Source organism: Balaenoptera ricei, chromosome 19 (assembly GCF_028023285.1).
Source record: "Balaenoptera ricei isolate mBalRic1 chromosome 19, mBalRic1.hap2, whole genome shotgun sequence".
In the NCBI taxonomy this organism is placed as follows: domain Eukaryota; kingdom Metazoa; phylum Chordata; class Mammalia; order Artiodactyla; family Balaenopteridae; genus Balaenoptera; species Balaenoptera ricei.
The window spans coordinates 1,588,891-1,614,603 of record NC_082657.1 but is presented as its reverse complement, the minus strand read 5'-3'; the positions used below and the strand labels follow the sequence as shown (position 1 = coordinate 1,614,603).

Below are 25,713 nucleotides of genomic sequence, written 5' to 3'. Positions count from 1 at the left end.
CCCCAATGATATTAAGTGTAGAAAACACTAATTGAATGGGAAAAAAAGTATATCAATACTAATTGCCTGGGAGTCCTGGGAGAGATGTCAGAAGGTGGATATGGGAGTGATGGATGTTTGTAATTATGATGGTTCTGTGGGTTTACACGTATTAAAACTTAACCAAGCTGTACATTTTAGGTATGTTCAGTTTGATGCATAGCAACTATACAGCTCAATTAAATTTAATAGAAATTGGCTTCACATAAAAATCTGAATCTCTTTTCTGAATCTCCTTTTCAGTAGAACTCTGGCAACCACATGTTAACCCCATCACATCTCCTTGTCTCATGGGAGGGATTCTGTTGTGGTAGCAATGAAGACCGGTGAGCAATGAAAGGTGTTTCCACTTGAGCTATCCAGGAACTGCCTGCGTCCTAAAAACCACATGCCTGGACTACACGATTTCCACTCTTATGACCCATTATCTTTGCTATGCACCAATGGCCTTGAGATAAACAATCTGCAGATGCTACGGGATCCCAAAACCTTTACATTATTCAGTCTGACACTGACTGGGACCTCAGGAGAGAAACCGCTCTGTAGCTCCTGAGAATTTTTGCAAAAACATTATCCTAAACAGGCACAGTCACGGGAACATTCATGGATGCAATTTTAGAATACGTCCATCTCTTTTTGTTTGCTAGTCACTCACTCCCTATTAATTCCCTGTTTCTGTACCAAATATGGTTCCCACCTGATGTCTGTAATCTAACGCTCAGCAACACCAGCCTACCATGTTATGGACATTATGGCACATGGCACTTTTCCAGCTGGACCTAGAGAACTTCTTCTCTTGAACAGTACTGGGGTCATGATGTGACATCCCATGTGAAAAAAGAGAACTTATGCAGCTCCAAAAAACACTGGTGGTTCACACAACTGTCCTCATCTCAGGGTGACCTCGGGACCCACCAAAAATTCTAACATCCAGGTCACATTAGTCCCACAGAACCCTGTAGTCTACCCCAGGAGGCCTTGGACAACAATTCAAATTAGACCAAAACTGGAGTGAAAACCATTCTCCGCCATGATACTATCCTTACTGACAAAGATTGGAACACCCACAAAAGACGTGGTTTAAACTATAGTCTTTATTTTTTCACAGAGCAGAGCAAATGGAGGCAGATCGTTCCCAAACAGGGTGACCTGGAGCTAGAAACATCCATCGTGAGCATGACATGAGACAATACCACCAAGGAAAGTAAACTTCTGTGAGCTGCCAAGGGAACCCACATTGGGTCACCATGGTCAAAGCTGCTTAGGTCCTGTCCTTGACGGAAGAGAATGACAACACCCAAGTGCTCAGGCTATTCATGCTTCCCTCCAGGGGACAGGACAGCACAAAGGTCTACCTACCCTGATCACAGTGCGATGACTGATGCCCCAGTACTGGGATCTGCCACATGGGAGAAGTAAAAAACTTAGTGATACTGAGTCCAACAAGGGCCTTGCACAGGTTAGAAAGTAGAGCGTAGCTCCTGAAAAGCTTCCTATGAACCCGGTACTCATAGGCAATCTGCACACGAGGGCTGTTCAGATGTATGGCATTCAACTTCCAGTTGATGACTTCCTCAAAGAGTCTATTCAGTATGATGTATTAACTAAGGAGACAGCTCATTCGCTGCTCTCCTCATCTCATTTGAAGGCCCTTCTCCAGTATGAACTTTCTGGTATCGAATAAGGTAAGACCTTTGGCTGAAAGCTTTCCTACATTTGCTGTACTCATAGGGTCTATCTGAGCTGTGAAGTTTCTAGTGCTCAGAGCAGACCTTTGACAGAAAACCTTTCCACATTTGCTGCACTGATGAGGCCTTTCTGTGGTGTGAGCTTTTCGGTGTTGAGTAAGCTGGATGCTTTGGCTAAATAATTCTCCTCATTCAGAGTTCTCCTCATATGGTTTTCCTCCAATGTGAACTCTGGTGCTTAATAAGAGTAGAGCTTTGACTAAAACACTTTCCACATTCACTGCACTTATAAGGCCTTTCGCCAGTGTGAACTCTCTGGTGCGTAGTGAGAATAGAGTTTTGGCTAAAACATTTCCCACATTCACTGCACTTGTAAGTCTTTGCTCCAGTGTGAATTCTCTGGTGGACCTGAAGGTGGGCCCTTTGCCTAAAGGACTTCCCACATTCACTACACTCATAAGGCCTTTCCCCAGTGTGAATTCTTCTATGTTTAATGAGGCTGGCAATGTACCTAAAGACTTTCCCACATTCACTGCACTCATAAGGCCTCTCTCCAGTGTGGACTCTCTGATGCTGAACAAGCATGCGTTTATAGGTGAAGGCTTTTCTGCATTCTCCACATTCATAAGGTCTCTCTCCAGTGTGGACTCTCTGGTGCTGAACAAGTTTGCTTTTAGTAATGAAGGTTTTCCCACATTCACTGCACTCGTAAGGCTTGGCTCCACTGTGAATTCTCTGGTGCACAATAAGTTGGGCGTTTTGCCTAAAGAACTTCCCACATTCTCTACACTCATAAGGCCTTTCCCCAGTGTGAATTCTTCTATGTATAACAAGGTTGGAGTTGCATCTAAAGACTTTCCCACATTCACTGCATTCATAAGGCCTTTCTCCAGTGTGGACTCTCTGGTGCTGAGCAAGCCTGTATTTACGGCAGAAGGCTTTCCCACATTCACTGCACTTGTAACGCTTTTCTCCATCGTGAAAGGCCTCTACAAACTCGGTGTCCTTTTGTGGAGTGACCTGGTGCTGGAGAAGGCCAGAGCTACAAGGGAAATCCTTCCAAGGCTCCTGGAATGTGAAAGACTTCTTGGATACATGGATGGTGCGGCTCTTCATAAAGGTCTTACCAACGTCTCTTCTAAAGAGTTCCTCTCCACTGTGCTGGTGAAACTGCACACCTGCCCCACAGAGTTTCTGGCCAGGGTTTGTGCCAAGGTCCTCAGCTAGATGCAAACCACCTTCTAAGTACAGGCAGTACCTCTCCCAGGGATAGGACTTCAGGGTGGACAGGTCTGCCTCTGAAGTATTTATTTGTGGCACTTCTACAGAAACATTCTGCTCAGAAGGTGTCTGCTTGTTCTCTGCCATATACCAACACCCTGAAAGCAAAGAAATACGGGTAAACTTGACATAGAATTTTGGTAGAAGGAGGCAGCCCCATCACAAATGTGTGTCTGACACAGAAAGGAATAAATCTATGGGACTGTTTTCAAGACAAGAAGTTGCAGGGAGGTTAGGAAAGCCCTGCTGTACAGTACTGACCCTCTAAACATCACAGAACAGGGAGCACTCACCATGCAAATGACAGAAGGATGGGGTGGAATGCATAAAGGAGCTAGGGGTCCACAACTCATTCCTCCAGGAACACTTTTCACTAGGACCTTGGCTGCTGGTGACATGTGTGTGCTATGTGGAAAGCTGTGTCCAGGTCCAGGATAATCTGATTTTAACTGAGTAGCTGGTGTTCAAGGACTATTTTGAGGAGAGGTGCAGACCTCATGAAACATTAAGTGTAGGTGAATAGTGGAAAGCACAGCAGAGCGAGGATGGAGAGGAACAATGAGGAGTGGAAGACAGAGAGGTGAGGGATAATCCTGGGTTGGAAGCCAGAGTAAAAATCACAGGAGGCAAGTGTCAAGGATGGAGGAGAAACAGAAATGAGGTACACAGTCACTGGCCTTGACACCAAAACAGTGTTGGGTACGGGACATGTTCCTGATATGACATGAATCAAACCATGATGTCACTTCCTCCCCCAATGCCAATTACCAGGGCCAGGCCCAATTTGAGCCCCTCTTGCTCTGTCTGGAGTCATGTCCACTCTGTCATGTACCCAGGGTTCTCCTCTCAGCTCCAGCTGAACAACATGGGACCTAGAAGATGAAAGTTCTGAGAGAAAGACATGACAAGTGAACAGTCAGTACTGGCCCGGGGGACAACCAATCCCAAAACAACCTCAGGAAAAAAAATATGTAACAAAAAGAATCTTTGAGATGAGGGTCTCACAGAAACAGCCAAGAAGACCCCACAAATGCTGACCACATTAAGTCCCAACAATTCCTGGAATGGTGAGGCCCCAAGAAATGTCAGCTGGAAGATGGAAGAGCGTGGAGCACAAAGGTGCATGGGTCTACGGAGTCAACTTAGCAGGGAGTGGCTGAGACTAATGGAACCCACTGAACTAATTCCAAGTCTTATGACCCAGAAAAACTTCACTGAAAAAACTTCAGAGCCGCTGGTATTGGGGATACTTCTGAAAGGAAGTCGTATACACACTCACTCAGCCTTGGCACCAACAACACAGATGAGAGGGAGGCAGTAATAGAGATGTACCCACTGTCTAGCTGTGAAAAAACAGACTTGCCTTTGGAAAAAAGGGGAAAGGCAGAGACCTGTCCAGGATGCTGGGATAGGTGTGAGGGCCTTACCCAATGATGCAACAAGTGCAAAGGTCTCCAGCATCACATCGTGGTACAGGAATCTCTGGGCCTCATCAAGAAGCTTCCACTCCTCCTGGGAAAAGTACACAGCCACGTCCTCAAAGGTCACAGGGCCCTGTGATGACAGGGACAGATGTCTCCATAAGCAGCCTCTCTCCCCAGGACCCCGTAAGTACCCCTAACCCATACTCACTCTGGGTCCATCATCCTCCCCAGCTCCCTAACTTAGAGGGCACTGGTACCGAATAACTCTTCATACTTCCTTGAGCGCTAGGTACAACTCTCAGCAACAATAGGTAGGTAGGTGGACAGATAGATGCCATCTAAGCTGTGGGCTTGGTATGCATGGCCCCCTCCCTCTCCTGCAAGACAACAGCCTCAGTGTCCCCAGGATCATGTCTCCCAGACACAAACAAACTTGGGCTCATCATTCTCTCTTAAACTCCTGGTATGAGGGCCCTGGGGCAATTTGGTCACACACCTTCCCCACATGCATATTACTCACTGGCTAACTCCTCACACATCTGATCCCCATCACCACCACCCGGCCCACAAAACTGCCATGTCTCCTGCCTCCTCACATACCCTCCTGCACATGGCATCAGGAAGTTCCTGCCAATGCAGCAGGATCCCACCATACCCTAACTCTCCACTGGACTGTTCTGAAGGCTTCCCCACCAGGCCTTGTTCCTGACTTTAACCTCAGTCAAAACATGCAAATCTAAATATGCCTGTTCATGTTCCACCTCTGTATTGCACATTATGTCTCTTCACCAGTTGCAATCTCTGTCCATATAACACCCCTTCAAAATACACACCCATTTGACACACCTTAGGTAAACTCATTTGACATTCTGTCAGAAACTACCCAAGTTCCACCACAAAAGCCTAGTGAGTGCACAGGAGGAAAAATAACCACCAGCCTGACTTTACTATCACTTCACCTCCATTCTGCTTTCCCTCTGCATCAATTTCATGGCCACTCCCCCATAAAAACCTGAGCCACCTGCTGGACTTTCCCTCCCCCCCAACGTTCCCGCTGATGACGACTCTTCTTGTCTTTGTGACAGACCCCCTCTCTTCCCTTGTCCCCTAATGGCATCCTGAAGCCTCCCCCAGCACTCTAGATCTTCACGTTCAGCCGTCCCCTTGTCTCCTATACTTGGAGTCACTGGAACATCTGAGAATCAAAACAGCCAAAACCCAATTCCTAATATTCTCACGGAAAAGGACTGCTACCACGGACTTCCCCATCTCAGTTGATGGCACTGCCACCCTTCCAGATGCAAAGGGAAAAAAACATTGGAGTCATCCATGAGCCCTCCACATTAGAAAATCTGGTCAGTTCCTACTTTAAAAGCAAATCCAGAAGCCAAGTATTTCTCCTACCTCCTCATGCACCACTTTGGTCCAGCAAGAATTAATGTGCATCTGGATGACTGCAATAGCCTCCTTCATTATCTCCTTGTCTTTCTCTCCCCCAGTCTCTTGTGCACTCCGCAGCCAGGAGTAGCCTCTTAAAACCTAAGTCAAGTCACATTACTTTCCCTCTCTGTTCCAAAAATTCCATGTCTGCCATCATTCTCAGAACAGAAACCTCTTCTCAGGCGACCATTCTAGGTCTAACTCTGGCCCCCTTGCTCTCTGTTCTTACCAGCTGTTAACAAAGACCTACACAAGTCCTAAAACACTCCCATCTCAATCTCATCCTCAAACATTTGTACATATTACCCGCTATACCTAAGACAACCTTTCACATCTCAGTCCACTGGCTGCCAAAAATGGGAATCTGTCCATATAACCTCTGGCCTGGACTTGGAAACCTGGGCTTAGGGTCCCCAGACACCAAGTCCAGGAAGAGTGGCAGCAAAAGACTTCTAGGACACCTGACACTCACCAGTGCAGGGTCCATAAGTGGTTCTGCTGAATGTGGAACCTGTGGGAAGAGCAGGGCCATGTAATATTAATTCCCATCAGCAACATAAACAAAAAAGATTAATGAATGAACCGTTTAATATTTCAGGCGAAGACAAATGCTCAAGAGGAAACTAAAGCATAAAAGAGGGCAGAAAATGTTACAGTTGTACCATAAGGTCATGTGGATATCTTGAGAAAAAGGCTGTACAAAAGTGGGACAAACAAGTGCAAAGCCTCTCTATCAGAGTCATGCCTGGTGTATTTGAGCAGCATCCACGAAGCTAGTATGACTGGAGGCCAGTGAGCCAGAAGAATAAGGGATCGTGTTGGCAAGGAAATAGTGTTGGCAGGTCATAAAGCACTATTATAGCCCTAAGTCACAAATATCAAAATTAAGTCTCATTTTACGTACAGGTCTGTTTCTGACACTTCCATTTGATTCCCTTCTTCTGTCTATTTCTCCCTTGCCAATATACATTTTTCTCTTCTTGTAGCTTGTAGTTGGCCCTAACATCTGATCAAAAGTTCGTATATTATACTTCCTTTTCCAATTTTACTTGGTTATCTTATAAATTATTGCTTTATATAAAATTTCAGCTTACATAATCCATATACTAAGTTCTGATTAGAAATTATCATAACATTATGGAGACTGGTTCAAGATGGTGGAGTAGAAGGATGTGTGTTCACTGCCTTTTGTGAGAGCACTGGAATTACAACTTACTACTGAACAATCATCGACAGGAAGACACTGGAACTCAGGAAAAAAGATACCCCACATCCAAAGACAAAGCAGAAGCTGCAATGAGACAGTAGGAGAGGGGCAATCACAATAAAATCAAATCCCATAACTGCTGGGTGGGTGACTCACAAACTGGAGAACACTTATAGCACAGAAGTCCACCCACTGGAGTGAAGGTTCTGAGCCCCAAGTCAGGGTTCCCAACCTTGGGATCTGGCAACAGGAGGAGGAATTCCCAGAGAAACAGACTTTGAAGGCTAGCAGGATTTGACTACAGGACTTCGACAGGACTGGGGGAAACATATACTCCAAGCCTGGAGGGCATACACAAAGTAGTGTGCGCATCAGGACCCAAGGGGAAGGAGTAGTGACTCCATAGGAAACTGAACCAGACCTACCAGCTAGTGTTGGAAGGTATCCTGCAGATGCGGGGGATGGCTGTGGCTCACCACAGGGACAAGGACAGCAGCAGCAGAAGCTCTGGGAAGTACTCCTTGGCATGAGCCCTCCCAGAGTCCACCATTAGCCCCATCAAAGACCCTGTAGCCTCCAGTGCTGTGTCGCCTCAGGCCAAACAACCAACAGGGAGGGAACTCAGTCCCACCCATCAGCAGACAAACCAATTAAAGTTTTACTGAGCAGTGCCCACCAGAGCAACACCCAGCTCTACCCACCACCAGTCCTATCAGGAAGCTTGCACAAGCCTCTTAGATAGCCTCATCCACCAGAGGGCAGACAGCAGAAGCAAGAAAAACTACAATGCTGCAGCCTGTGGAATGAAAACCACATTCACAGAAAAACAAACAAAATGAAAACACAGAGGACTATGTACCAGATGAAGAAACAAGATAAAACCTCAGAAAAACAACTAAATGAAGTGGAGATAGGCTAACCTTGGAAAAAGAATGGAGGCAAAGATCAAGAAGACGCAAGAAATGTTTAAAAAGACCTAGAAGAATTAAAGAACAAACAAAACAGAGATGAACAATACAATAACCAAAGTGAAAAATATACTAGAAGGAATCAATAGCAGAATAACTGAGGCAGAAGTCACCTGGGAGACAGAATGGTGGAATTCACTGCTGCAGAACAGAGTAAAGAAAAAAGAATGAAAAGAAAAGAAGATAGCCTAAGAGACCTCTGGGACAACGTTAAATGCAACAGCATTCGTATTATACAGGTCCCAGAAGCAGAAGAGAGAGACAACGGACCCGAGAAACTATTTGAAGAGATTATAGTCGAAAACTTCCCTAACATGGGAAAGGGAATAGCCACCCAAGTCTGGGAAGCACAGAGAGTCCCAGGCAGGACAAACCCAAGGAGTAACACGCTGAGACACACAGTAATCAAACTGACAAAAAGAAAGACAAAGAAAAATTATTAAAAGCAACAAGGGAAAAACGACAAATAACATACAAGGGAACTCCCATAAGGTTAACAGCTGATTTCTCAGCAGAAACTCTACAAGCCAGAAGGGAGTGACATGAAATATTTAAAGTGATGAAAAGAACCTACAACCAAGATTACTCTACCGGCAAGGATCTCATTTAGATTTGATGGAGAAATCAAAACCTTTACAGACAAGCAAAAGATAAGAGAATTCAGCACCACCAGACCAGCTCTACAACAAATGCTAAAGGAACTTCTCTAAGTGGGAAACACAAGAGAAGAAAAGAACCTACAAAACAAACCCAAAACAATTAAGAAAATGGTAGCAGGAACATCCATATCGGTAATTACCTTAAACGTGAATGGATTAAATGCTCCAACCAAAAGACACAGGCTCGTTGAATGGATACAAAAACAAGACCCATATACATGCTGTCTACAAGAGACCCACTTAAGACCTAGGGACACATAAGACTGAAAGTGAGGGGATGGAAAAAGATGTTCTGTGCAAATGGAAATCAAAAGACAGCTGGAGTAGCAATACTCATATCATATAAAATAAGACTTTAAAATAAAGAATGTTACAAGAGACAAGGAAGGACACTACATAATGACAAAGGGATCAATCCAAGAAGAAGCTATAACAATTATAAATATATATGCACCCAACATAGGAGCAACTCAATACATAAGACAAATGCTAACAGCTATAAAAGAGGAAATTGACAGTAACACGATAATGGTGGGGGACTTTAAGACCTCACTTACATAAATGGACAAATCATCCAGACAGAAAATTAATAAAGAAACACAAGCTTTAAATGACACAATAGACCAGACAGATTTAGTTGATATTTATAGAACATTCCACCCAAAAACAGCAGATTACACTTTCTTCTCAAGTGCACACAGAACATTCTCCAGGACAGATCACATCTTGGGTCACAAATCAAGCCTCAGTAAATTTAAGAAAATTGAAATCATATCAAGCATCTTTTCTGACCACAACGCTATGAGATTAGAAATCAATTACAGGGGATAAAACGTAAAAAACACACACAGAGGCTAAACAGTACGTTACTAAATAACCAAGAGATCACTGAAGAAATCAAAAAATACCTAGAGACAAATGACAATGAAAACACGATGATCCAAAACCTATGGGATACAGCAAAAGCAGTTCTAAGAGGGAAGTTTATAGCAATATAAGCCTACCTCAAGAAACAAGAAAAATCTCAAATAAACAATCTAAACTTACACCTAAAGGAACTAGAGAAAGAAGAACAAACAAAACCCAAAGTTAGCAGAAGGAAAGAAATCATAAAGATCAGAGCAGAAATATATGAAATAGAAACAAAGAAAACAATAGCAAAGATCAATAAAACTAAAAGCTGGTTCTTTGAGAAGATAAACAAAATTGATAAACCTTTAGCCAAACTCATCAAGAAAAAGAGGGAGAGGAGTCAAATCAATAAAACTAGAAATGAAAAAGGAGAAGTTACAACGGACACCACAGAAGTACAAAGCATCATAAGAGACTACTAAGGGACTTCCCTGGTGGTACAGTGGTTAAGAATCCACCTGCCAATGCAGGGGACACAGGTTCGAGCCCTGCTCTGGGATGATCCCATATGCCACAGAGCAACTAAGCCTGTGCGCCACAACTACTGAGCCCACGTGCCACAACTACTGAAGCCTGTGCGCCTAGAGCCCGTGCTCCACAACAGGAGAAGCTGCCACAATGAGAAGCCTGCACACCACAACGAAGACCCAATGCAGCCAAAAATAAATTAAATAAATAAATAAATTTATTTTTTAAAAAATTGAAGAATAAAAGCCATCTGATCATCTCAATAGATGCAGAAAAAGCTTTTGACAAAATTCAACACCCATTTACATGATAAAAACTCTCCAGAAAGTGGGCATCGAGGGAACCTACCTCAACATAATAAAGGCCATATATGACAAACCCACAGCAAACATCATTCTCAGTGGTGGAAAACTGAAAGCATTTCCTCTAAGATCAGGAACAAGACAAGGATGTCCACTCTCGCCACTATTATTCAACATAGCTCTCGAAGTCGTAGCCATGGCAATCAGAGAAGAAAAAATAAAAGGAATACAAATTGGAAAAGAAGAAGTAAAAGTGTCACTGTTTGCAGATGACATGATACTATACATAGAGAAACCTAAAGATGCCACCAGAAAACTACTAGAGCTAATCAATGAATTTGGTAAAGTTACAGGATACAAAATTAATGCACAGAAATCTGTTGCATTCCTATACACTAACGATGAAAGATCAGAAAGAGAAATTAAGGAAACAATCCCATTCACCACTGCAACAAAAAAGAATAAAATACCTAGAAATAAACGTACCAAGGAGGTAAAAGACCTGTACTCAGAAAATTGTAAGACACTGATGAAAGAAATCAAAGATGGGCTTCCCTGGTGGCGCAGTGGTTAGGAATCCGCCTGCCAGTGCAGGGGACACGGGTTCGAGCCCTGGTCTGGGAAGATCCCACATGCCGCAGAGCAACTAAGCCCGTGCGCCACAAGTACCGAGCCTGCGCTCTAGAGACCACAAACCACAACTACTGAAGCCCGCATGCCTAGATCCTGTGCTCTGCAACAAGACAAGCCACCGCAACAAGAAGCCCACGCACTACAACAAAGAGTAGCCCCCGCTCGCAGCAGCTAGAGAAAGCCCGCATGCAGCAACGAAGACCCAACTCAGCCAAAAATAAATTAATTAATTAAAAAAAAAAAAAGAAAGAAATCGAAGATGACACAGATGGAGAGATATACCATGTTCTTGGATTGGAAGAATCAATATTGTGAAAATGACTATACTACCCAAAGCAATCTACAGATTCAATGCAATCCCTATCAAATTACCAGTGGCATTTTTTACAGAACTAGAACAAAAAGTCTTAAAATCTGTATGGAGACACAAAAGACCCCGAATAGCCAAAGCAGTCTTGAGGGAATAAAATGGAGCTGGAGGAATCAGACTCCCTGACTTTAGACTATACTACAAAGATACAGTAATCAAACCAATATGGTACTGACACAAGAACAGAAATATAGATCAATGGAACAGGACAGAAAACCCAGAGAAAAACTCATGCACCTATGGTCAACTAATCTATGACAAAAGAGGCAAGGATATACAATGGAGAAAAGACAGTCCCTTCAATAACTGGTGCTGGGAAAACTGGACAGCTATATGTAAAGAATGAAATTAGAACACTCCTTAACACCATACACAAAAATAAACTCAAAATGGATTAGAGATCTAAATGTAAGACTGGACACTATAAAACTCTTAGAGGAAAATATAGGAAGAACACTCTTTGCCATAAATCACAGCAAGACCTTTTTTGATCCACCTCCTAGAGTAATGGAAATAAAAACAAAAATAAACAAATGGGACCTAATGAAAGTTAAAGGCTTTTGCAGAGCAAAGGAAACTACAAACAAGACGAAAAGACAACCCTCAGAATGGGAGAAAATACTTGCAAACGAATCAACGGACAAAAGATTAATCTCCAAAATATATAGACAGCTCATGCAGCTCAATATTAAAAAAACATACAACCCAATCCAAAAATGGGCAGAAGACCTAATTAGACATTTCTCCAAAGACATACAGATGGCCAAGAAGCACATGAAAAGCCGCTCAACATCGCTAATTATTAGAGAAATGCAAATCAAAACTACAATGAGGTATCACCTCACAGCAGTTAGAATGGGCATTATCAGAAAATCTACAAACAACAAATGCTAGAGAGGGTGTGGAGAAAAGGGAACTGTCTTTCACTGTTGGTGGGAATGTAAATTGATACAGCCATATGAAGAACAGTATGGAGGTTCCTTAAAAAGCTAAAAATAGAATTACCATATGACCCAGCAATCCACTACTGGGCATATACCCAGAGAAAATTGTAATTGAAAAAGACACTTGCAGGGACATCCCTGGTGGCACAGTGGTTAAGAATCTGCCTGCCAATGCAGGGGTCAAGGGTTCGAGCCCGGGTCCGGGAAGATTCCACATGCTGTGGAGCAACTAAGCCCGTGCGCCACAACTATTAAGCCTGCACTGTAGAGCCCACAAGCCACAACTACTGAGCCCAAGAGCCACAACTACTGAAGCCCACACACCTAAAGCCCATGCTCTGCAACAAGCAACTGCAATGAGAAGCCCATGCACTGCAATGAAGAGAAGCCCACACACTGCAATGAAGAGTAGTCCCCGCTTGCTGCAACTACAGATAGCCGTGCACAGCAACGAAGACCCAACATAGCCATACATACATACATACATACATAAACAAATAAATGACGCATGCGCCCCAATGTTCACTGCAGCACTATTTACAATAGCCAGGTCATGGAAACAACCTAAATGCCCATCAACAGACGACTGGATAAAGAAGATGTGGTACATATATACAATGGAATATTACTCAGCCATAAAAACGAACGAAATTGGGTCATTTGTAGAGACGTGGATGAATCTAGAGACTGTCATACAGAGTGAAGTAAGTCAGAAAGAGAAAAACAAATATTGTATGTTAACACATATATGTGGAACCTAGAAAAATAGTACAGATGAACCAGTCTGCAGGGCAGAAATAGACACACAGATGTAGAGAACAAACGTATGGACACCAAGGGGGGAAAGTGGCGTGGGGTTGGTGGTGGTGGGATGAATTGGGAGATTGGGATTGACATATAAACACTAATATGTATAAAATAGATAACTAATAAGAACTTACTGTATAAAAAATAAATAAAATTCAAAAATTCAAAAAAAAAAAGACACATGCACCCCAATGTTCATTGCAGCACTATTTACAATAGCCAGAACATGGATCCAACCTAAATACCCATCGATGGACGAATGGATAGAGAAGATGTGGTACATACATACAATAGAATATTAGTCAGCCATAGAAAGGAACGAAATGGGGTCACTTGTAGAGACGAGGATGGAACTAGAGACTGTCCTACAGAGTGAAGTAAGTCAGAAAGAGAAAAACAAGTATAGTATATTAACGCATATATGTGGAATCTAGAAAAATGGTACAGATGAACCGGTTTGCAAGACAGAAATAGACAGATGTAGAGAACAAACGTATGGACACCAAGGGGGGGATGTTGGCGGGGGGGAATGAATTGGGAGATTGGGATTGACATATACACACTCGTATGTATAAAATAAACAACTAATAAGAACCTGCTGTACATAAAAAATAATAATAAAACTCAAGAAAATTATTATAACATTATATATAGAATTCAAGAATACATATTTTTAATTTTTATCCATGTTATTTATATATCCTTTTTCTTTCATAAATATTCAGACAGATTATCTGTAATTTCCTACCTGCTTTTTTCTCCTGCAGTAGAGATGGGAACCACCATTTGTTGACTTCACACTGAAAATGAATCTCAGAATTCCCTGGTGGTTCAGAGGTTAAAACTTGGTGCTTTCACTGCCATGGGTTCGATTTCCATCCCTGGTCTGGGAACTAAGATACTGCTAGCTGCGCAGTGTGGCCTAAAAAAAAAAAAAAGAGAGAGAGAGAGAGAGAGTTACAAGAAGAAAATGGCACCAGAAAATTAATCTGTGATAAAGGGGTTGTTGCTGGCATCAGAGTAAAAGTGCTTGGCCTCCAGCAGTTTGACGTAAGTGGCTGTCAAAGATGACTCCTTAAACTTAAGACAAAGGAAACAACCTATGAGACCTGATCTCTATTCCACCCTCATTATAAAAACATGGAAATATCTTCTTCGGTTCTAAACATCTTGATAAGGATTCCCAGCATTATAACTTTTTATCCTTACAAGGATTCATTTTGTCCCCCTTAAAACAAGTATTTTAACAAGATGTCTTAATCATTTTCTCTTCCAATACCACCAGAGGATGATGATGTAACAGTAAAATAAATACTATTAGCAAAGTACAATCACTGCAAAAGCAGAAACCCTCTAAGTGGCTGTATATTGTAAAACTGTACGTTTACCTAATATATGATGAGTGTGTATAAAAACACAACTACGGCATCACTAATCATTAGAGAAATGTAAATCAAAACTACAATGAGGTATCACCTCACACCAGTTAGAATGGCCATCATCAAAAAATCTACGAACAATAAATGGTAGAGAGAGTGCGAAGAAAAGGGAACCCTCTTGCACTGTTGGTGGGAATGTAAATTGATACAGCCACTATGGAGAAGAGTATGGAGGTTCTTTAAAAAACTAAAAATAGAACTACCATACGACCCAGCAATCCCACTACTGGGCATACACCCTGAGAAAACCATAATTCAAAAAGAGTCATATACCACAATGTTCACTGCAGCGCTATTTACAATAGCCAGGACATGGAAGCAACTTAAGTGTCCATCGACAGATGACTGGATAAAGAAGATGTGGCACATATATACAATGGAATATTACTCAGCCATAAGAAGAAACGAAATTGAGTTATTTGTAGTGAGGTGGATGGACCTAGAGTCTGTCATACAGAGTGAGATCAGAAAGAGAAAAACAAATACCGTATGCTAACACATATATATGGAATCTAAAAAAAAAACAGTTATGAAGAACCTATGGGCAGGACAGGAATAAAGATGCAGACGTAGAGAATGGACTTGAGGACACGGGGAGGGGGAAGGGTAAGCTGGGACGAAGTGAGAGAGTGGCACTGACATATATACACTACCAAATGTAAAACAGATAGCTAGTGGGAAGCAGCCGCATAGCACAGGGAGATCAGCTCGGTGCGGATAGGGAGGGTGGGAGGGAGACGCAAGAAGGAGGGGATATATGTATACGTATAGCTGATTCACTTTGTTATAAAGCAGAAACCAACACACCATTGTAAAGCAACTATACTCCAATAAAGATGTTAAAAAAAAAATACAACTATGGGATAGATTAAGACTAAGTATAACAATCTCATTCAAGGCACTAAATTAAAATTAGTAACATGGAGCAAAACAAGATCAAAAAGTGGAAATGTCCATTTAAATACAATAATAATTTTAACATATACGCTAAACAAATGTGTGCTTTATATACCCCAGAAAGCAAGGAAGGTATGGCTAGCGTAGCAATGTTTATAATTACAGAAAGGAGACCAAAAAACAAACAAGCAAAAAAAAACAAAAAAAACAAAGAAAGCCTTCAACAGCAGAATTTATAAAGACATTTTACTCATATACGGTATTCACACTATTAGAACACTGCAAAAGAAGGAAAATTAACGGATAGCCATGAAAAAATGGGTAAAGTCACACCATATTGGGCAAATGAATAAAAACACATCATAATACTTATATGATTCCAGTCATAAAAGAGTTTTAAGATAACTGAGCGAAGGTAAACTACAGTCGTCAAATATTTCCCACACAGCTGAAACTATCAGGAAAAGCAAGGAAATGCTTACTTGAAACATCAGACAATACCTTAACTTTTGGGGGATGGGGATAACTTATGGAAGGCACCCACAGGCGGCTTCTGGGGTCCTACTTATATCTCATTTCTTGGCTTGAGCAAAGAACGGGTATTAGTAAGAGCTGCTTATTCAACTGAACATGGAAGTTCTCTGCAATTTTTTTTCCCCCCACGCACGTCATATTTCAATATTCGGAAAACCAAGGTTTTGGGAAACAAACATAGGACGCTCGTAAGAGAACATTGATAAGAACGAAAATACTGCAGAATGAGAAGAGTTGTCTGAGGGCCCGGAGGGAGCATTTACCTGAATCGCACCCATCGGCGTGGCCGTCCCAGCGGAGTCTGTGGGCAATGGTGGGGCCCGGGCACGGAGGCCCCTCCGGCCCCGAGACAGAGTCAGGCCGGATGGCGTCCACGCGGAGCCTCAGCCTTTCCTCAGAGCAGCGGACACAGCGCCCTCCTGGCTCCCTTTACCTGGTGCCGACCCAAGGTACCGAAGCGCGCACCAGCGAACAGGTCCGAGTTTAAAAATGTCGCCTGCGGTCGACGCCGGAAGGCCCGCCCAGACACCGCCCCCTAGAACGGAAGTGGCTCTCTCCTGAGCCGTCATTGGTTCAGGGACCCTTACGCGCCGCGCTTTGCCTTCGGGGTAATGTGGTTCACAGCGCTCTACGACCTGTCAAGCGGCGGTGCTCCCCACCTCTGGGAAAGTTCCTCCTCACCCTGAGGGTAGCTGGGAAGGAGTGTCCCAAGGCTCTGAGTACTGGCGGGGGTTCACGCTTCTTAAAGGGGCCGCACCCAGGTATCCGCAGAACCACGCTTCTTAAAGGGGACGCACCCAGATTTCCGTGGAATGTAGTCTGCTGATCAGAGAGAGGTACTCAGATATAATAGAGTTATATTCCAATATATATAACTATATATATATAACTAATATATATATATAACTATAATAGAGTTATAGTTCAGATGTTCCCCAAACCTAAATAAAACAAATGCGCACATGATACCAGATTGTCACTCAGCCACAAAGTGCATCCATCCATAGTTGGGGTCTAATAAACACTGTCTTATTGCTCTTCCAAAGCATGTAGGCTGATGCTTTAGACTCAGTTTATGAGTCTCAGTGTGTTAGGTCAGGGTCAAGAGAGCAAAGACTCCAGACAGGGCCATGGTGGGGAAGATAGAGGAGGGATGTGGGTGGCCAGAAGCAGGTGGATCATGTGCTGTGTCTCTGGTTCCCTCAGAAGAAACGTAGAGCCAGTGACGGTGTCCCATTCAGGGGTGGACACGTATTTCTTACTCCACATTTAGATATGTATTCAGTTCTTTTCTAGAATCTAAGATCTACCTATCTCAAAAGAAGAGTGACTTACCGCATGCCATTTTCTCCCTGGACGGTGACTCTATGGTCCCAGTCATAGTTTATTTACAAAGGGGGCATTTGAACCCTGAGGTAAAGGATTGGATTACATGATCCTCTTTCCTTGCTGGGGACAATATAATTTCACCAGCAATTGCAGTAACAATGCATGGAGAGTTGATATCATCTCAGAAAAATATTTGTGAAATTTGGAAATTGCTGAAATCTATCATTATTTAATTACTCAAAGTTAGTGGCCAAAATAGCCCTTGGCCATGTGAACAAGGTTAGGCTCTCAGTGCAGTTTCTAGAGACACTGAAGTCTGAGAAGTGAGGGAATGAAGCAGAGCACGTAGTTACACAGGAAACTTGGCTAGCTTGTGGTTATAGCTTTGTAACATGTGATCTATTATTTATTTATTTAAAATTTTTTTATTTAAGTACAGCTGGGAGGGCTATGTAAAGAGAGCAGACAGCTTTGCCAAAATGCTAAAAACAAACAGGGCATCTGTAGCATCATATTTACTCCCTCCTTAAGAAACTCTCATTAAGTGCCTACCCCATTCCAGGCACTACTTTGGCTGCATCAAGATCAAGAGAGACAAAGACGCCTGCCCTCATGAGTCTGAATTTCCGGTCAAAGGAGATGGACAGTAAAAATTAATGACAACACAGTCAATTACAGAATACATTTATGTGTTTTGAGTGTTAGACAAAATTTCAGAAATGAAGACCTGATTGAACTAAACAGGCATTTATTTAGGGCTTGTTAGGACACCCGGGAAACGTAGATGCGAGAAGCACTTGAATTGTTACCTGAACTACAAAATGGAGGAAGCCTATAAAGGCAAAAATGTAAGGCCACAGTTAGTTCCATGAGTTGTCTGTCAAGAATTATAATTGGAGCTGTCAAGAAGTAAGGGTGCTTATAGAGCAAGGATTGGTTAGGGTCAGAAATGTCTGTAGAGTTACAAGAGGGGAATGTTGAAACTGCAAGGTTGTAGTTAGCAGAAGTTTTAAAAATGTCTAGTGTCTGTTATCAAACTGAACCTGGGTCTGCTCACCTACTTTCTTCTGATTGGTTGCTGGTAAGGTCACAGGGTGATTTTCAGGAATCTTCATCATCAACTTTCTGGTTCCAACCAGTCTCAGGCCTACGTGCTTGTTGTCATCATGTAGTCACCATCCTCCACCTGGCTGGAGGTCTTGTTTCTGCAAAACAACTCAAGAATATGCATCAGATTGTTATCTATAACCTTTCAGAAGGAACTAGAATTCCTGTGAGTATTTTACCACTGAACTATTGTTCCAACTGTCATTACTGTTTTTATTTGACTGCTTTTCCTTTCTTTCTGTACTCTCTCACCTCTCTAGTTAGTAACTACTTGAATCTGCTCTTTGGAGCTCAGGGAAGGCCTAGGAAACTAAAGTCTTTCTCTATGTACAGGAAACAAGGGGGACTTCCCTGGTGGCACAGTGGTTAAGACTCTGTGCTCCCAACGCAGGTGGGCCTGGGTTCGATCCCTGGCCAGGGAACTAGATCCCACATGCATGCCTCAATTAAGAGTTCACATGCCACTACTAAGGAGTTCACCCACCACAACTAAGACCTGACACAACCAAATAAATAAATAAATATTAAAAACAAATGAAAAAAAGAAACAAGTGGGACAGACTTTTGTACCCAGGAGGGCCCTGCAGGGTCCTGTTCAGTTTCAGAAACAAGGGTACCATGGCTTGCACAGCCTGGTTCAGCTGGGCCTCAGAGGCGCCTCTGTAACGTCTCTTCTTGTGCTTTTCCTCTTGGTCACCTCCGCGTGGACCCAGCGCTCTAGAAGCCCATACAGGTGGGAAAAAGCCAGAGTCCATAACAATGCCATCCCTAAAGGATGCAGGAAGTTCCACTCACCTGGTGTGCACTGCATCTTAAGAGCACTTTGCTAAGCCTTCATTGGCTCAGTCACTACACCTGCAGACTGAAGTGACTTCTGGGTAATACAGTTCCCAAATGAAGCACGTAGATCTCCAAAATGTGATTCTTTTTCATACTTGAAAACACGGGTACTTAACTGCTTAGCAGGGGAGGTGAAGACAATATTTAGACTTGCCAGAAAGGTAAAAATGAATAAAGAAGCTGTACTGTGGTGTGTATTCACTGGCCTAACAAATGTACCACAAGCACCTAAGGAGTTTCAACCACAATAGTAGGTGCATGGGACATATTGGGAATAGGTTGTCAGCTGTTCCGTGTATACAGCACAAGTCCTGTATTTCACAATTTTGTCCAGAGTCCTTTGACTTCGTCAGCACAACATAAACATCCTACATCCCGCTTTTTGCAATGATTTCCAAAACGCCGGCAGTTAGATTTGGACAATGCTTTATGGTTTCTCTCAGGTTTGGCTGAGGGAAGACTAAAAACAGATACTAGCAAATAAAGTGCTTACTTTACATAGTCAGGAAAGGGAAAAGGGTGTTCCTTGGCCACAGTCCAAAGTCATGAACAAATAATCATCGTTTCTAAGAGATAACTTCCGATAAATACATGTGTCCTCAAAATCAGCGGGGTCAATGACAGCCTCAACAGAGAAACTAAGCTTTTGGAAGTTAGCAAATCATTGATAGGGACAAGCTTTTGAAATTTAACCAATCGGTGATAGACTACCGCTCCCCAACCCGAGTCCTGAAAGACAGCCAATCAGTGACAGCTCCAGGCTCCTAAGCAACAGTCAATCAGCAACTACCTCAGTTCCATACCCCAGCTTCTGAAAGTCAGCTGGTCAACAGGAGTGGCCACACTAACACTGCTGAAAGTCCAGAAATCCTTCAACACACACTTCTGAAATTCCTCCATTCCTGAATGACTGGCTCCATAAAAGATAAATGCAGCTCAAGCTTTGTTCTAGGACACTGCCTGACAACTACAGCTCTCCCTCGTATGCATGCATAAGGTCCACATTTTTTGTATAAATATTAAGTTCAATTGATTGTTAGCTCAGAAGTTTGCAACCTTTTCAATGGTTCAACATTTGTTTATGGCTTCTTATGAGTTTAGAGTTAATGGCTATGTATAGATGGCAATTTGGGTGGCGATGCAAGGAAAAGAAAAGAGAAGGGCACTGAAACCTTACTGAGGCAACAGGCATATTCATTATGACAACTCTGATGATGGGTTCAATGTCTATACATATGTGAAAATATGTCATGTTGGACACTTTATATAAGTGCAGTTAATCTACATCAATAATCCCTCAATGAAGCTGTTTGGGGAAAACTTTTTCCCATAAAGTGTTAAAATGCTATTCCTTCTAGAATATCAAACAACTGACAAAGCTGTACTGATCATCAGGACCCTCTCCCCACGTCTTACATGAGTCAACTCTGATTCCTTGTCTACAAAACGGGAGAATAATGGAAATATGCCCACTCATGTCACCAAGAATGATGGCTAGGACACAAAAGACCCATCCCTGAAGAAGAGAATCTCCCTTCACTCCCTCATGAGGTTCCTGCCTTGCCATTATGGTTTGAGGGAAACAGCCCAGAGAGACTACAGGGATCCATAAAACCTCTGGCTCTGCTGCTCTGCCAATAAACTGGCTACGGGGACTGGTCTGTAGGTCCCGAGTTCTGTACACTCTCTTTCCACCTGGCCAGTTACTCAGATATTCACAGATGCCCCTTTGGAAGTGGCTTATCCACTCTACTTTGGGGCAGTCTCCACCAGTCCCTATTAATCCAGTCACCATTTCTGTACCCAATATGGTTCCCAGCCTGGGCCTTGTTAAGTTTTATGTCCATGGACATAAACCTACATGATTTTTCTTCCTCAGGACACACAGCTCCTAGGTGGGTAACAGGAGACAGCTATCTCTCAATAATGCCATGGAACATCCACGAAGTTCATGGTACTGTCAAATACGATATTGTTTGCAAACCAACTGCCCCAAGTGACTGCGGAATCACAAATAATATTCACATCCAGGTCAGGAGATCCTGGTGCAGGGGTCCTTCAGACTTTCCTAGGAGGCCTCAAGCAGCAATGCAATTAGGCCAAATCTACACTTAGAGTTGTGCTTTGTCCTCCTGCTATTTCCTTTGGAGCACACAAAGTTGAGAGCCCCAGAACTCTGTACTTTTTATTCTGGCAGAGCCAAATTCTGTTCTCAACCCACAGCATACAGTAAACAGAAACCCAAGAGTAAAGGTGACTTAGACAATAAGACCTAGGGGAGGGATGGAGTGGGAGGTTGGGGTTAACAGATGTAAGCTTTTATATACAGAATGGATAAACAACAAGGTCCTACTGTATAGCACAGGGAACTATATTTAATATCCTATGATAGGGGCTTCCCTGGTGGCGCAGTGGTTGAGAGTCTGCCTGCCAAAGCAGGGGACACGGGTTCGAGCCCTGGTCTGGGAAGATCCCACATGCCACGGAGCAACTAGGCCCGTGAGCCACAATTACTGGGCCTGCGCGTCTGGAGCTTGTGCTCCGCAACGAGAGGCCGCGATAGTGAGAGGCCCATGCACCGCGATGAAGAGTGGCCCCCACTTGCTGTAACTAGAGAAAGCCCTCACACAGAAACGAAGACCCAACACAGCCATAAATAAATAAATAAATAAATAAATAAATAAATGGATCATCACGTAACAAAAAAAAATCCTATGATAGGGCTTCCCTGGTGGTACAGTGGTTAAGAATCCGCCTACCAATGCAGGGGACACGGGTTCGAGCCCTGGTCCAGGAAGATCCTACAGGCCGCGGAGCAGCTAAGCCCATGCGCCGCAACTACTGAGCCTGTGCTCTAGAGCTCGCAAGCCACAACTACTGAGCCCATGTGCCACAACTACTGAAGCCCGCAAGCCTAGAGCCTGTGCTCCGCAACAAGAGAAGCCACCGCAGTGAGAAGCCCGTGCACTGCAATGAAGAGTAGTCCCCGCTTGCCACAACTAGAGAAAGCCCATGTGCAGCAATGAAGACCCAATACAGACAAAAATAAATAAATAAATAAATAAATAAATTTATTTTTAAAAAAATCCTATGATAAACCATGTGGAAAAAAATATTTGAAAAAAATATACATATATCTGAATCACTTTGCTGTATACCAGTAATAAACACAACATTGCAAATCAACTGTACTTCAATAAAAAAGAAAAAAACAAAGAAAAACACCCAATAATAACTTTACCGCAAAAACCAGCAAGGTGAGCCAGCAGTTCCTAGGGTGGGTAAAATGGAGGCTCGAAAAAATCTGTCAAGAATGTTATAAGACAATCAATAATGACCCTGAAACAAGAGAAACCTCTGTAAGCCGCCAGCCAACAGCAGATGGAGTCCTCTGTCCAAAATGGGTGATGTCCACACCTGAACAAATCAAAGGGGTGGGCATGAGGTCTCACCAAAGGGCTCAAATGGCTGGCGAATACTCCAGAAAAAGCAAGAGACTACAGCAACCTGTTCTCCCTGCTTTCTAAAAAAATTGAGATATAATTAACATATAACATTTATTAGTTTCAGACGTATAACATAATGATTCAGCATTGGTTTATACTGCAAAATGATCACCACAATAGGTCTACTTCACGTTTTCCTCATAGTTACATAAGTTTTTTATGTTGAGAACTTTTATGATTTACTCTTAGCAAGTTTCAAACACGCAATACAGTATTACTAACTATAGTGACCATACTCCCTGCCAGCTAATATCAGGAGAGTGGCTTCTATAATACACATGGGCAGTGACAGAACTCCAGTGACGGCCCCAGGCAGGTCGGAAAGTGCAAAAGAGTTCACCAGTTTCCCACAAACCTGGCCCTTACCGTTAATCTCCCTAGTGAGGATGTCCGGATGTACAAGATGCAGTTTCTGGGGGTTATCTCCCTCACAGGGGCTAATCTCCAGAACTTTCATCTGTTATTATGTTAAAAAGCCAAGAGCACAGTGGCTGCACGTGTAACGTCTTTCTCCAGTGTGAGCTTCCTGGTGCCGAATGGAGACAGACTAGTGGCTAAAGACTGTCCAACATCTGCCATACTCATAATACCCTGCTGGGTGTGGAGTTGTTCTGTAAGATCAAAAGGTTCTTGATGGTGGAACACATAGCACAATGACACTGGGATACATGAAAGACAGAACTGTTTGTTACTTACAGCTCAGAATGAGAGAAAGACATTAGACAGGGCAACAAAGAGGGCTGAGCCCAGGGACAGGATTAACAGCAAGCTGGAGCTGTGGTGGGCAGTTTATATGTGGCAAGAGTGATGGGATTAGCTAGGTTTCATGAGCTTTCTGTGGCTTGCCTATTTTGAACAATTGTATGGGTTCCAGAACATAGGGACTATCACTAAATGTCTGACACCTTGGTGTCTGGTAGTCCAGAGTATGAGAGCCTGATAAGGAAAGTGGTTGGGGTTGTGGGCTTCATCAGCTGTTCTAGAAGGGGAAAGGACAGTCCTTCTCCTGCCAGGGCTTAAAAACTGAGTCAAACCACTTTCAAAAACTTAAAAAGTATATATCAAAATGCTGTGGTATTGACATACACACACATATAGGAGAATGGAATAAAAGCACAGAAACAAACCTTCACATACATGCTCAGATGTTTTAAAAGGGTGCAGAGACCATTCAAAGAGAAATGAGTTTTTTCAGCAGGTGGTGTTGAAAAAACTAGATATCCATACATAAAAGAATGAAGTTGCACCTGCACCTTACATGATATAAGCTTCAAGCTGTACTGGTGTAAAATGGTACAGCTACTATGGAAACAGCCCCTCAGTTCCTCAAGAAATTTACATATTGAGATAATGATCCAACAATTCTACATCTGGAAACATACATAAAAAGGACAGAAACCAGGGCCTCAAAGAAACATTTGTGCAATTGTGCTTACAACAGCATTATACGCAATAGCCAAAGAGTGAAAGCAACCTAAGACCCCACTGATGAAGGGATACAGAAAAAGTAGCATATACATAAAATGGAGTACTACTCACTCAAAAAGGACGGAAATTCTGACACATGCTAGGACACAGATGAACCTTGAGGACATTGTCTTCAGTGAAATAAGCCAGCCACAAGAGGAGAAAAACTTTATGACTCTTATGTAAGGTACCCAGAGTGGACAAATTCATAGACAGAAAGTAGAATAGCTGTTGTCAGGGGATAAGAGAAGGGGGATGAGGAGTTGCTGTCTAATGGGTTTAGTTTCATTTTTATAAGATGAAAAGACTTCTGAATATTTGCACAAAAGGTGAATGTATTATTACTGATGAACTTACAGTTAAATATGGTTAAGACTGTAAATGCTATGTTACAGGCATTTAATCACAATTAAAAAAAAATTTAAACACCTGCAGAGCAGTACTTCCCCGTGCTAAATCAGACTTTTCCCACATTCACTGCGTTTATATGGCTTTTCTCCCATGTGAACTCTCTGATGAACGAGCGTGAAGTGGTCTTTTAACGCACTTCCCACACTGGCTGCACTCATAAGGCATTGGCCTAGTGTGAGCTCTCTGGTGTTCAATGAGGCCAGATCTTTGTGTAAAGAACCCTCCACATCCAAGGTGCTCATATAGCCTCGTTTCAATGTGGATTTTCTGGTGCTGAACCACGTGGAACGGTCTGATGAAAGTCTTCCCACTTTCGCTGCAATGGTTTTTCTGGTGCTCAACAAGTATGTGTTCATGGCTAAAGGTTTTACCACATTCACTGCACTTGTAATCATTCTGTCCACTTTCAAAGGTCTCCCTGCCCCCCATGTCGCTGTGTGGCTTCCCTCATGTGAGGGGCCTGGTTCTGGAGAAGGCCTGAACTGGCCGGAAAGTCCTTCTCTCCTGTTCAGCACGTCAAGGTCCTTTCTGCCACATGAAGGCTGCAGTTCTTCACCAATGAAGTCCTCCCTTCATCCCATCTGGGGAGTTTCTTCCTACTCGGCTCCTTTTGGTGCTGGGAAAGACTCACCACACACGTTTACACCTCTTGCTCGGGGTGTGTCCCATCATACTCAGCCAGGCGCAAAATGTCTTTCAAGAGTGGGCCACACATCACATTAAGAATGAGACTTCTGGGACTTCCCTAGGGACACAGTGGTTAAGAATCCGCCTGCCAATGCAGGGGACATGGGTTCAAGCCCTGGTCCAGGAAGATCCCACATGCCGTGGAGCCACTAAGCCCACGATCCACAACTACTGAGCCCAGATGCCACAACTAATGAAGCCCATGTGCCTAGAGCCCATGCTCCACAACAAGAGAAGACACCACAATGAAGAGTAGCCCCTGAGTGTTGCAACAAGAGACAGTCCATGCGCAGCAACGAATACCCGATGCAGCCAAAAATAAAAAGATAAATTAATTAAAATAAAAAAAAAAAA

The 25,713-nt window shown here is 43.0% G+C and overlaps 1 protein-coding gene across 5 annotated transcripts; it reads right to left on the bottom strand.

The window, feature by feature from the left end:
• Positions 1-1,115: 1,115 nt before the first annotated feature.
• LOC132353227 (zinc finger protein OZF-like) lies at positions 1,116-25,660 on the bottom strand. Of its 5 annotated transcripts, XM_059904275.1 has the most exons (8): positions 18,399-25,660; positions 16,694-16,831; positions 16,276-16,547; positions 13,891-14,064; positions 6,345-6,383; positions 4,436-4,562; positions 3,777-3,896; positions 1,116-3,106 (listed from the first exon to the last, which is right to left on the bottom strand). In XM_059904275.1, the coding sequence occupies exons 5-8, from the start codon at positions 6,357-6,359 to the stop codon at positions 1,932-1,934; spliced, it is 1,437 nt and encodes a 478-aa protein (XP_059760258.1). In that variant the 5' UTR covers positions 6,360-6,383; positions 13,891-14,064; positions 16,276-16,547; positions 16,694-16,831; positions 18,399-25,660; the 3' UTR covers positions 1,116-1,931. The 5 variants fall into 5 exon arrangements, with proteins under 5 accessions (XP_059760258.1, XP_059760256.1, XP_059760255.1 ...); XM_059904273.1 differs by having other exon boundaries at positions 16,276-16,834; XM_059904272.1 differs by having other exon boundaries at positions 16,276-16,831.
• Between the last annotated feature and the right edge of the window lie 53 nt (positions 25,661-25,713).